This window comes from Helianthus annuus, chromosome 10 (assembly GCF_002127325.2).
Source record: "Helianthus annuus cultivar XRQ/B chromosome 10, HanXRQr2.0-SUNRISE, whole genome shotgun sequence".
Taxonomy (NCBI): Eukaryota; Viridiplantae; Streptophyta; class Magnoliopsida; order Asterales; family Asteraceae; genus Helianthus; species Helianthus annuus.
The window spans coordinates 9,382,972-9,395,216 of NC_035442.2; the positions used below are offsets into that span (position 1 = coordinate 9,382,972).

The following is a 12,245-nucleotide window of genomic DNA, read 5'->3' on the forward strand; positions in this document are numbered from 1 at the left end:
AGTGTAAAAATTCATAAAACACCGTAATATCAACCATAAAACACACCAAAAACCCACAAATAATATGATGAAGATTACTAAAACATCATGTATGTGGGTTTTGTGTTGTGTTTTAGATCTTAAGGCTCTGATTGTTGAATGACAAATATTATTGTGTTTTATATTGTTTAGCATTGTGTGTTTTATATTCATAGTTTTACGATGGTGTGTTTGAAGTTTTTATGGACTATTAGAGTTTGAATATGGTGTTTTAGTAATATTCATTCTATTATTTGTGAGTTTTATATGTGTTTTATGCCTGAAATTATTGTGTTTTATGACTTTTTACACTTTTTAGGAAAAACACACTTTCCGTAGGATCCCCACTCTATATATGTAATGTATTCCATATACATTGTAGTTATTAGATATATATTTTTATTGATAATACTAGATATAATTGATTAGTAGTTACCTGATGAGTTTTAGGCCAGGCATACCCAACATGTAATTTTTTTTAAACTAACGGGTTTAACCCGTAGGTATGCTCGATGGATATTTACCAGCTAGAAGCTAGAAACTCGACAGGTTTGAAACAAACTTATTTAACCGGGGTTGAGGTTGAGTTGAGATTATCTAAACTCGTCTCATTGCTATCCCTAATAATATCCACATTTATGCTTCTATTATTGGTACATTTTTACTCACAACTATATTGACACGTTACCCATTTGTCACTTTGTACAAAAAAAAATATGATGACGTTGATAAGAATAAGCACATGCGGTATAATCAGAGTTTAAAAAAAAATTGTATTTTAAAAAATGAAATATGAAAATATTACAATAATATAACAAAAAGATATATTATTGGGAATAGAGTAAACTGCCATTTTGGTCCCTATGGTTTGGTCACTTTTGCCACTTTAGTCCAAAACTCAAACCTTTTGCATCTGGGTCCCTGTGGTTTCAGTTTTATTGCCATTTTGGTCCAAAAAGAAAATCAGGTCATATTTATCTTATAAAATGCTGCAATTTTGTCCTTTTCCTCGGGGGCAAATCAGGTCATATTTGTCTTATAAAATCTGGTATTTATTTATAAAAAAGAAATGACCATTTTGCCCCTGCGGAAAAGGACAAAATAGAAGGATTTTATAAGAAAAATATGACCTGATTTCATTTTTGGATCAAAATGGCAATAAAACTGAAACCATAGGGACCCAGATGCAAAAGGTTTGAGTTTTGGACTAATGTAGCAAAAGTGACCAAACCACAGGGACTAAAATGGCAGTTTACTCTTGGGAATAAAACAATATAAATAGGGGTGCAAACAAGCTGATCCGAGCTCAAGGTCTAGCTCGTTTAACTTATACAAGCTTTAGCTCGGCTTGATTTAAGCTTTGTTTCTAAAGCTTGAGCTCAACTAGTAGCAATTTTTTTTCAATTAAGCTTAAGCTTAGCTCGGGCTCGGCTCAACTTGTTCACATAAACAAAAAAACATAAACAACCTCCATTAACTTATTAAAATAAAGGTAAAGACAAAAAACATAATTTTAACCAACAGGTCAACCAATATTTAGAGTAAATTACAAAAATCGTCATTTATGTATGTCACTTGTTGCAAACTGTGTCCTTCATCTTCAATAATTACAGAAAACGTACTCCATGTTTGCAAACCCTTACAAGTTATGTCCTTTAGCACTAACTTAGTTACTTTTAATAATAGTGCCAGGTTTAGATCTCTAATATTACTGATTCCAAGTCCCCCAAAGTCTTTAGATGCCACTACTCTTTCCCATCTTACCCATCTAATTTTGTTGTTAACATTGCATCCTCCCCATAAAAACTTTCTTCTAATCCCTTCGAGAACTTTGATCACGGCTTTCGGACATTTGTACAACGAAAAATAGTAATTTGGTAGGCTACCCAGGACCGTCTTAACTAGAATTACCCTTCTCGCAAAAGATAGATTTTTTGCTTTCCAGTTTGTTAATCTTCTGTTAAAAGTGTCTGTCATTTCTTTCCAGTTTGCTATCCTATTCATATTTGCTCATACTTTCAATCCTAAGTAGATAAACGGGAACTCACATGCTCTACATTTGAAGATTGAGGCCATGTCATTTACTTCTGTTTCTGATCGGCACACACCAAATAGTTGGCTCTTCCTCGGATTGACTTTCAAGCCCGAGATGAGGTAGAAAATTCTTAGTATTCTCTTTAGGTTCTTAACATTATCTTCATTCCACTCTCCAACGAAGATCGATTCGTCTGCAAATAGCATATGTGATATATGCGGACCGTTGCCTGGTAGTTTGACCCCCGAAAACAGATTTGCACTCCTAGCCTTTTTCATCATATTATGTAAAGCCTCCATTGCCACAATGAACAAGAAGGGTGACAACGGGTCCCCTTGTCGGAAACCTCTTTTGTATTGGAATTCCCCCGTTGGGGATCTATTTACAAGAACAGAGCCTCTACCGGCAAAAAGTATCCCCATAACCCAATTTCTCCATTTCAGTGGGAAGCCCATGTGTGTTAGTATGGTTATTAAAAAACTTCCAATTAAGTGTATCGTACGCCTTTTCGATGTCAGCTTTAAACACAAATATACTTCTCTTTGTCCTTTTCCCCCACCCAACTAATTCACTTATAACCAATGGTACATCAACAATGTTTCTATCTGAGACAAATGCAGATTGTTCGTTTGATACAACACTTTTAATGACACCTTTAATTCTGTTTGCTAGTACCTTGGAAATTATTTTGTTTACCACTCCTATTAATGAAATAGGTTTGAAATCGGAGAGTGCCATAGGATCAATTACCTTTGGGATGAGGGCAATGAAGGAAGCACTACATGTATGATGTAGAGAGCCGTGTGTGTGTGGAACTGTGTCATGATGTCCATAACCACCCCTTTGAGTTCTTCCCAATATGTCTTGATAAGTTTAAAAGTGATACCATCTGGCCCCGGTGCTTTTGAAATGCCACAATCCCAAACTGTTGTATGTACTTCTTCGATTGAAAACGGTACCACTAACCCTTCAGCTTGGCTTTGACTAAGTTTTGAAAAACCATCCGCTCCAATTCTTGGTCTCGATGTTACCGGCTCATTAAACTTCTCTTTGAAAGCTTTCTCAAATTGATTTTTATCTCCATAGGATCCGAAATCCACTGCCCTCCAATCCATAATCCACTGACCTTATTTTTTGATATGTGGTTGTTTACCATTGAATGAAAATAACTAGTGTTTTCATCACCTAATTCAATCCATCTCACCCTTGCTTTTTGTTGTTATCAAGTAGTTGTGTTTGATGCCATTCTCTTACAACTGCCTTACATTCTTTCCAAAGACAAATCTCTTTCTCCGTAAGCCTCCTATTTTCAGCTAGATCATCGCGTACTAGCAATTTACTTTGTGCCTCCGTAAGCTCTTTCTCCTCTTCCTCCTTCTTTTTCTTTCGCCATAGTTTGAGCTCTTCTCTAATTGCTTTCATTTTGATTGCCATAATTTCATCTTTGAAGGATGATTCACATGTTTTTTTAGTTCCTTTTTTTACTCCCACTTCAAATCCCAGCTTCCTAAACCAACTGTTAAAAATTCTGAATGGAGTTGGGCCAAAGTTATTGTTTATCATGATAAGTATGAGTGGGTTGTGGTCAGATATGTCTCTGTTGAGGGCCAATAATGTGGCATTGGGCCATTTGGACATAAATTCATCGCACACCAATACTCTATCTATCTTGCTAAGATCCATACCATCACCTGACATGAACGTATATTTCTTCCCACCCATGTTATATTCTTGAAATCCACAAGTGCTTATGAAGTTATTTAAACACATTGCACCGTTTATGTCAAAATGCGAATTGTATCGATCTTCCGGTACGTGTACCTCATTAAAATCCCCAAGTAATATCCACTGCCCTTGAATGCTGCTTCTAACTGTTAAGAGTTTGTCCCATAGCCGTCTCCTGTTTGCTTGAATTATTGACCCATAAACGTTCACAATAACTACCTCCTCTTCGTAGCCCATGACATGTCCCTTTGTTAATAGAAAGTTTTGATTCTTAATTTCGAAAATCCTTTTGAACACACCTTTATCCCAGATTGAGAGCAAACCCCCTGATCTTCCTTCCGCATCCACCTTCGAGTACTCAAAATTTGTGCTAGTCCAAAACCTCTTGATTATGTTTACTTGAATATCCCTAAATTGTGTTTCCTGTAATGCAAGAAAAGACGGGTTGTATTTTGTTATCAACTCTCTGGTTTTTGCACCCTTACCTGCTCTCCCAGCTCCTTTTATATTTAGGGATCCATAATTCATGGTAGACCGACTTCCACCTGTTCTTCGGCTACAGCTTCTTTGATCATTGCCTCTTTTTGTGCTAAATCCACTCCCACCTCTTGCCCAACCTTTACCGTCTCATTAATTTCTTTTTGGAGCTCTGTTGCATCGTTATTGATTTCTCGTTCCTGTGTTACTGGATCAGTTTCTTCCATGTTTACCTCCGATCTTGATTCCTCCTCCCAATCTGATTCGTACTCGTCTTCAATCCCAGTTCCTATTTGATCAAGGCTTTTGATTTCTTCTTCCGTCACTCTTACTGTAGCCCTATTCCTCCTCTTGTTTATTTTTTTATTCTTGCCTAAAGCTCTCCTTTTGGGACACAATCTAGACTCATCTCATAAGTCTACATTTAGGTATGGGATTTTCCTTTCGAGTATTGTTTGGTTGGGCTTTAAACTCGCTAGGTGGTTTTCTACTAAGCTTAGCCTTTTTCTTTTAATATGGGCTTTCTTAGTCGGCCCAATATACTTATCTTCATTTAGCCCACTAGGTCTGTATATTGGTGTGTCCTGGGCCCTACCGCCCCCTAGTTCCACTGCAGTTGGCTGCGTCTCTTGGTCTCCCACTGTAGCAGACGTATCTATGTTAGCTTCCTCGTTAACCACCCCATTTACTTCCTTCTCTCTCCCATCATTAACTGCCATTTCTTCCCATGTCTTGTTTACCTCATTTCCCTCCGTTCAATGTTTCTTCCGCGTCTTTTGGAATGCCTTCACCGTCCACATTCATCGGCATTTCTTTTTCCGGTGTTGAATCCTCCTTCTCCGGTGGTAGTTCATCTAATAACATATGTTTAACTTTTGTCATGTCTGGTATGAGCTTCGGTTGCCACATGTAGTCAGCCTCCGATACCCAGACGTCAAACATCATCCCTTTCCACCATATTTTTATCCTTTCATTAATAAAAGATCCATCCCTCACGATTACTCCGACCACATCATAGTTTAAGTTTAAATATCTAGCATCGGCCTCTGATGGTTCTATGGTCTTCCCGAACCTTTCCGCTATGCAATTAAAAATGCCTGCACCCCACATCTGAATTGGTACCCCCCTGATTACTAACCATGCCACTCTTTGAAATGGTATCATGTCACCATTCCATTGCTGAATATTTTCCAGCCATTGATCCCAACTATTCATATAACAACCCTCCTAAAATATTACCCCTAATATATTTATAACATCCCTATACGTCTTGAAATATATCCCGTATACGAAAACCAGTCCTGGATACCCTTAATTTTACAAAAATAAAATAAAAACAAATTCTGAGGGGCGCTCGGGTGCCACGAAGACCTTTATGGTCTTCTACGCGACGCGCGACAGCTAACCCACCAAGCGGCACCCTGAGCTGCCACGTGGCAACCTCGTGTCAAACCTAGTTCGACGAATCAGCAAAGCTAAAGCCTACACCCCTAGCTCACGGGCCGTGAAGGCTTAGCCTTCATCTTACGCGGGCCGCGAGAGACTGGTCGACCAGCCCTATAAAAGGGGGCTATCAGCCTTCAGTTTCTGTCGCTCATTTCTTTCGATTCTCTCTCAAATTCTAAAGTGTAGAAGTAATACTCGGGCATTATACCCCCCTAAATAACGAAGTTCTGCCTCGTTGTAAGTATGATAACCCCCGGTTACATATTAGATACGCTGCCCGATTGATCTAGTGCTCCGTAACGGCTGTCGAGGCTCTGCCCGACGTAGTCGTTGGAGTTCTGTCTCGGGGAGGGTATAACTAATGTAAATATTGGGTTATTGTACTAACGCATGTGCATTGTGTAATTAATAAATTATAACCAGGAAAAAACAAAGGAAAATCCTAAAGTAGCAATGTGAGTAATGTCCTTTTTGTGAACCTTTTTGTAAACTGTTTTTTTTACCAAACCACAATTGTTTTTACATTATATTAAACAATGATTGAGTATTTGTATTCTACAATTATCGTCGGTATGTTGGGGTTTTGTATACAAAATTTGTTATTACACTGTGAGTAGTAGCATGACCACAAGTCGGGTTGACAGTACCGTGGGTGATAATTAAAGTAGAAAAATAAACAAATGTAATTGCGAGATCGCCCTCAATAACTGTAAACTGATAAATCATGTCTTGATTAAATTGGGATTCACTCACCAGTATTTCCCACTGACAAAATGTTTTTAAACGCGTTTCAGGTAACAAAATGTGAAAGCCAAATAGAAGCCAGCTGGATAGGACTGAAGGCTTGGAAAAGTGGCTATAAAAGTTACCTAAATAAAGAAGATGTTTTATTTCAATAAAATAGGGTTTATCCCTATAAATCAGTTTGTAATGAAAACTTGGGTTTTATCCCAATATATTTATTAATACAAAACGTGGTGTTTTACTCTGATAAAATATTTCCTAACTATGGTCCTGATGAAATTTTCCGCTGCCAAAATTGATAAACACTGATACCAATGATACTGGTCGCGGCCGCCTGTTCCCGGGTAGATAGGGGACAATGGGTTGCGACAGAAGGTAGTATCAGAGCTACAACCATTGATTTAGCCACAAAAGTGTTTTGCTGACACCAAAGTTTTATTCATTATGTTAGGAAATAATCTATGTGATTACGTGCATATCTGTATATTATTGTTGTGTGTTATTTGACAATTTGTTAATTTACAGTATGAGTGATCAAGGACCTTCTGACGCTTATCGTCAGTTGTCCAGCTCACCTAGGGACGAAGGAACCTCTTCACAACCTACCCCCTCGGGGTATTTGGCTGATACCGAAGAAAGGATCACTACTAGAAAATGAGGCTAATGCAACTTTTTGGATGCAACTTTTTTCAATTGTGTTGCATTTGACTCTAATGCAACTTCATTCAAGATAAAAGTTGCATTAGATCTTCTAATGCAACCTTTTTCATTAAAGGTTGCAAAATTTAATGAACTTGCAACCTTTTTATTTAAAAGTTGCAAATCTTACTAAAAATTGCAACCTTTTTCTTGAAGGGTTGCAAATTTTAATAAAATTTGCAACTTTTCTTAGAAATGTTGCATTATTAAATAACCAAGTAATAAACCATTATCGCCATCTCTCTCATTTTAAAGTTCTAAACTACATAAGTTCATATCTGTCATTTTTATGTCATAAAGTGTACATATCATCAATTTAAGATTACCTAAAGTTTCAAAATTGTCTTTATTTATACAACAATGGTCAGTTTTTAAACAAGTTGGGTTAAGAGCTTAAGGAAGAAAAAACTAAATCGAACAAGAAAACAATCTGGGTTAAGATCGTCAAGAAAATAAAACTAAACTGTAATTGTAGATTGTGAACCTCATCACAAGTTTTAACGAGTGTCGAGTGGCAAAAAAGATATGCTTAAGCATCCAACAGAAAAACAATCAAACATCAAATTCCAATCGGAACTCACCTTGGATATGCGGTTAGAACTATAATGGTGCCATGGTGGATGTTGGTTACGATCAATGGTGGAGTTTGAACGAACTCAGTGAGGGCTGGACTCTCAAAATCTAAATCGGTGGGTCCGGGCACTTAACACTAGTACAAAAGAGAGCAAAAGATGCGAATGACTATTGCTAAAAGGTGCGGGTCACCCTTCAAACCGCATCTTTTGGGTGGTTCTTTGGCCTTTTTTGTGGTTTTATGGCTTCACACTAAGGGTGCAAACGAGCCGAGCTACTCGCGAGCTACTCGAGCTCGGCTCGAAAAAAAGCTCGAACGAGCCGAGCTTAAATGAGTTCGAGCTCGAGCCCGAGCCTAGAAAACAAGCTCGTTTAGTAAACGAGCCCGAGCCCGAGCTTCGCTTATCAAGCTCGAGCCGGCTCGCGAGCCTAAACGAGCTTTCTGTTTATATATTTTTTATTAATATATTAAACATATATTTATATAATAATAATAATTACCATTTATATAAATATAAAAATAACTTAATTATATGTATAATAATAATTATAATTAGTATAAATTAATTAAAATTACTAAACGAGTCGAGTCCGAACCGAGCTCAAGCTTCAAAAATTACATTCGAGCCGAGCTCGAGCTTTAGAAATATAGCTCAAATCGAGCCGAGCTCGAGCTCGAGCTTTCATATGTTAAACGAGCTCCAGCTCGAGCCTGGTCAAACTCAGGCTCGGCTCGGCTCGGCTCGTTTGCACCCCTACTTCACACGCATCATTTGATGCGCAGGTGGTTGACTCCCCAACGAAATTCATTTCCCTCCATCTCCAAAAAATTAAACCCCAATTTCCCCCACAAAAATTCACTTCCCTCCTGTATCCAAAAAATTAAACCCCAAAACTTCCTCTCATCTTCCAAACACCTCTCCTCTCCATCGTCTATCTGCCGCCTGCTGAACCTCGAAGCCATCCAGCCGAAGACTGGACGCAATCCACGACAACCTCAACCTCACATGGTTTCGCCCTAATCGACGAACCCTAAACTCTAATCGAACATCACGGTTATTTGAAGAGGTGATGAAAACCCCTAACTCTTAATATGTATGTTATTGGATTGTGTGTGTATCTGTACTATATGTGTGTAGTCAAGATTATCTTTGAAAGACTAATAGTGTAGAAGGTACGAGGGCACATCCATGGGTGTCATCGTTCTCGATCTTTATCCCCGGGAATCAGCCCCTTTTCTCTCCGTAAATTTCCCCCTTTTTTGACCTAGATTCGTCTTTTTTTAGATATTACGTGCTTACTTTTGTTGTATTTGTTTTGTATGAATTTTTATGTTTTTGTTGATTGTTGAAATTGGAGTATATCTCGTTTAGATTGTGAACTATGCTAGAATTAGTTGAAAGTTTTGGCTAGATTGAACTGTAATTATGCTGAAGATATTTTTAAATGTATGATTTTACTGGATTTATAGAGGGTTTGAGGTTAGATTATGAAGTAACTGAGGTTGGATTTTGAAGATCTTTTTTGTTTTGAAGTTTTATTTGCTCGGATGATTTTGCCAGTTCTAAAGATGATGATTGTGTAAAAGGATTTTGGTTTAAATGGCGATGAATGATTTTTTTTTTTTTTTTTTTTTTGTGAATTAACCTTGGCTCTTATGTCATCAATTTACTTTAGTTCTTGGTTCATAATACAAAATTCTGAACATTTTAGTACTTGAAAGTTTGGTTTGTTAATTGAACAATGTGGGCTCCTCCACCGCCTCCAATGGCTGACAACATACGAGGAATTCACACAGATGAAATCCAAATTTGAGAATATTAGAGGCTTTAAAATTGTTGTGATGCTATTGATGCCACTCGTATATTATGAAGTTGCCGTCAGCAACGGATCGAACAACTAATGTTTGGCTTGACGGTAAGGACAACCACATTATGATTTTGCTGGTATGTAGAATGTATGTTTTATTTAAGGTGACATTTTCATTCCATTTACTTAGGAATGAGTCAATTGCGGTATACTTCATGTATAATGGATCAAACGTATGTTAGCTAAAAAGGAAATGGGTCAAATAGGAGAAATGGTTTCAGTGTGGCCTTAGGTATATTTTCAGTCCTTTAACTCCTTAGATCATTTTTATTTAAAAAATTATTAGTAGTGACTTGATATATTTTCTATATTTTTTAATGCAAGTGTTACAAAAACGGATGGTACTTCCTTTGGCATCTTTTATAATTTTCTACTTATTTGCTTCTATACCAGCTATAACGTTCCTTTTTTTGTATTAATTAGCTGTCATACATACATATATATTTATAAAGGGGTTCATCCCCCACCCCGTAGGTCCATCCCCTTTAGGCCTCCGCTTACGTGGCGGTGACGTGGCGGCCCATCCCCTTGGGGATGAGGCTCACCATACCTTCCAGCCTTAGGGTTGAGCTTTGCATGCCTTAAATATAGACCCTAGAAGGGTTAGTTCACAACTGATATATTTATATTTTTGCAGAGAAATACACATTTCATTATGATCTTTTTACTTAAAACTGGACATGTACTTATAGGTGGAAACAACCAGAAAAGTTTTGTCAGTTAATAAAGAAGATTGTAGCTTTGATCCCCAAAGTATCATGCTTGATTTTAATAAATAGTTAATGTGTATATTATGGATTACAAAAAATTTAACAGACCGGTTTCATTCTACCTAGTTTTTCTTATGCTACCCATTTGACCTATTAGAAAAAAATATGACCCAAAACGACCCATTTATCAAAAACGGGTTGAAACTTGCACCTCTACCGTCAAAAGGTAGTTAAGTAACTTGTGGTTTTTGTTGTGTAGCCCATTGACTCGAAACTAACTTCTGAAGCTTCTTATTCCGGTGGCCTTTTGTCATACCAGTAACATATCATTTGTAGCCGTTACAGTCTCATTCACCCACACAATCAAAGGTAATTTATCTACATTTACATTCGCATACAATTTGTTACGTACTTTCTCAACGAATGACTCCTTGCTAATTTTTTTAACAGCCCTTGAGCCGTTCTTCAATGCTGTTGCTTCTCAATTTATTCTCGGACAGTCGATTCCCATAACTCTATGGCTTTCTTTGGCTCCTGTTGTTATTGGTATGCCCTTTTTCTTCCAAACCGTTTTACGTTAATATTATGTTTAACAGGTCATTTGTACTATTAAAAGCTGAATCAAGTCCGAATGTGCAGGTGTGTCAATGGCCTCTTTGACTGAGCTGTCATTCAACTGGCTAGGCTTTATCAGTGCCATGATTTCCAATATCTCTTTCACTTACACTCTTACAGGAGTATCTACTTTAAGAAAGCAATGGTTGTTAACGGGCTATGGCTTAGAGCCGTGTTAGCATGTGTTTTTGGGAGTCGTATTTTATACGGAGGGTATGACTCCACCATATCAAATTCTTTAACCGAGGGCTCGGTGAAAAAAACGGATGGTGGTGGAGAATCATACATGACCTCGAAAGGGCTTATGGAATTATTCAAAGTGAGCCTTGAAGTTGATATGCAAAAAGAAATTGAAGAGGACCATAAAGGAAAAAAAAAAGGAAAAAAAAAGTTGAACTATGCCTGAAGATTTTGATAGCCAACAAGCCAACCTAAGGCTACAATGCTCAATATTGTGAAAAAGCTACATATCGAGTACTTTGTTTTGCATGTAATTGAAAACTTTATTTTTGTTAATTTTTTAGCATAGTAATTGAAAACTTTATTTTGATTATGTTGTTATTTTGAGTTTTGACATATGTTAAATTACAATATAAGATTATCTATTATATTTATGTTATCATTGTGTTGTTGTAATTGAGATACTATTGTATATTAATTAAAATTTTAGTGCTATAATCAATAATGCTTGCTATAAAGAGTTGCATTAGATTGTTAAAAAGGTTGCATTTATTGTAACTTATATGATAAAAAGTGTTGCATTTTAGTCTAACAAAGGTTGCATTTGATTGTCAGAAAAGTTGCTTTAACATGTAAAAAAGGTTGCATTAGCATTTAAAAAGGTTGCATTTTAAAAAAGTTGCATTTGAAAAGTAAATGCAACCTTTTAAAAAAAGGTTGCATTATCTAACAAAAAGGTTGCATTAGGTCTAATGCAACTTCACCTAATGCAGCTCTAGATAAAAGGTTGCATTAGGCCTAACGCAGCCTTTTCAATGCCTAAGGCAACATTTTAGTGGGGTTGCAATAGCTTCATTTTCTTGTAGTGGATTTTCGTGTTCAAAGCACAATCTGAAGAGCCATTCCCTCCCAAGAAGAGAGGATGGTTCAGCTGAGGAGCTCACGAACGTAGAAAAAGGATGAGAAAACTACAGCAGCAGCGAGCTTTAGTAGCCGTGAATAGAGAAATGAATGCTCAAACACAGGATATGATCAATAGGAGATTAACAATTTTTCATATCTTAGCAACTACAGCCGCCGACCCGAACCTAGAACAACTCATAGCACCCCAGCCGTTACCACTGTTTCCTATACAACCTATGGAAATTAAAGCG

General features: G+C 37.1%; 1 protein-coding gene across 4 annotated transcripts; it reads left to right on the forward strand.

The window, feature by feature from the left end:
* The first annotated feature begins 8,529 nt into the window (after positions 1–8,529).
* On the forward strand, positions 8,530–11,536 carry LOC110883940 (triose phosphate/phosphate translocator, chloroplastic-like). Of its 4 annotated transcripts, XR_004870522.1 has the most exons (6): positions 8,530–8,785; positions 9,431–9,634; positions 9,717–9,818; positions 10,556–10,665; positions 10,747–10,842; positions 10,936–11,533. XR_004870522.1 is itself a non-coding variant. In XM_022131605.2 (5 exons), exons 2-5 carry the CDS (start codon positions 9,586–9,588, stop codon positions 11,088–11,090), a joined length of 369 nt encoding a protein of 122 aa, XP_021987297.1. In that variant the 5' UTR covers positions 8,540–8,785; positions 9,431–9,585; the 3' UTR covers positions 11,091–11,536. The 4 variants fall into 4 exon arrangements, 1 of the variants encoding a protein (XP_021987297.1); XR_004870523.1 differs by lacking the exon at positions 9,717–9,818 and having other exon boundaries at positions 8,532–8,785; XM_022131605.2 differs by lacking the exon at positions 9,717–9,818 and having other exon boundaries at positions 8,540–8,785; positions 10,597–10,665; positions 10,936–11,536.
* Positions 11,537–12,245: the final 709 nt, after the last annotated feature.

What these genes read in the sequence shown, in the direction of transcription:
- LOC110883940 (XM_022131605.2), top strand. Translation starts at nt 9,586, where the DNA reads ATGAAGTTGCCGTCAGCAACGGATCGAACAACTAATGTTTGGCTTGAC. An exon ending in ATTCACCCACACAATCAAAG is followed by an intron (nt 10,666 to 10,746) that starts GTAATTTATCTA and finishes TTTTTTTAACAG; the next exon opens with CCCTTGAGCCGTTCTTCAAT. An exon ending in TTTGGCTCCTGTTGTTATTG is followed by an intron (nt 10,843 to 10,935) that starts GTATGCCCTTTT and finishes CCGAATGTGCAG; the next exon opens with GTGTGTCAATGGCCTCTTTG.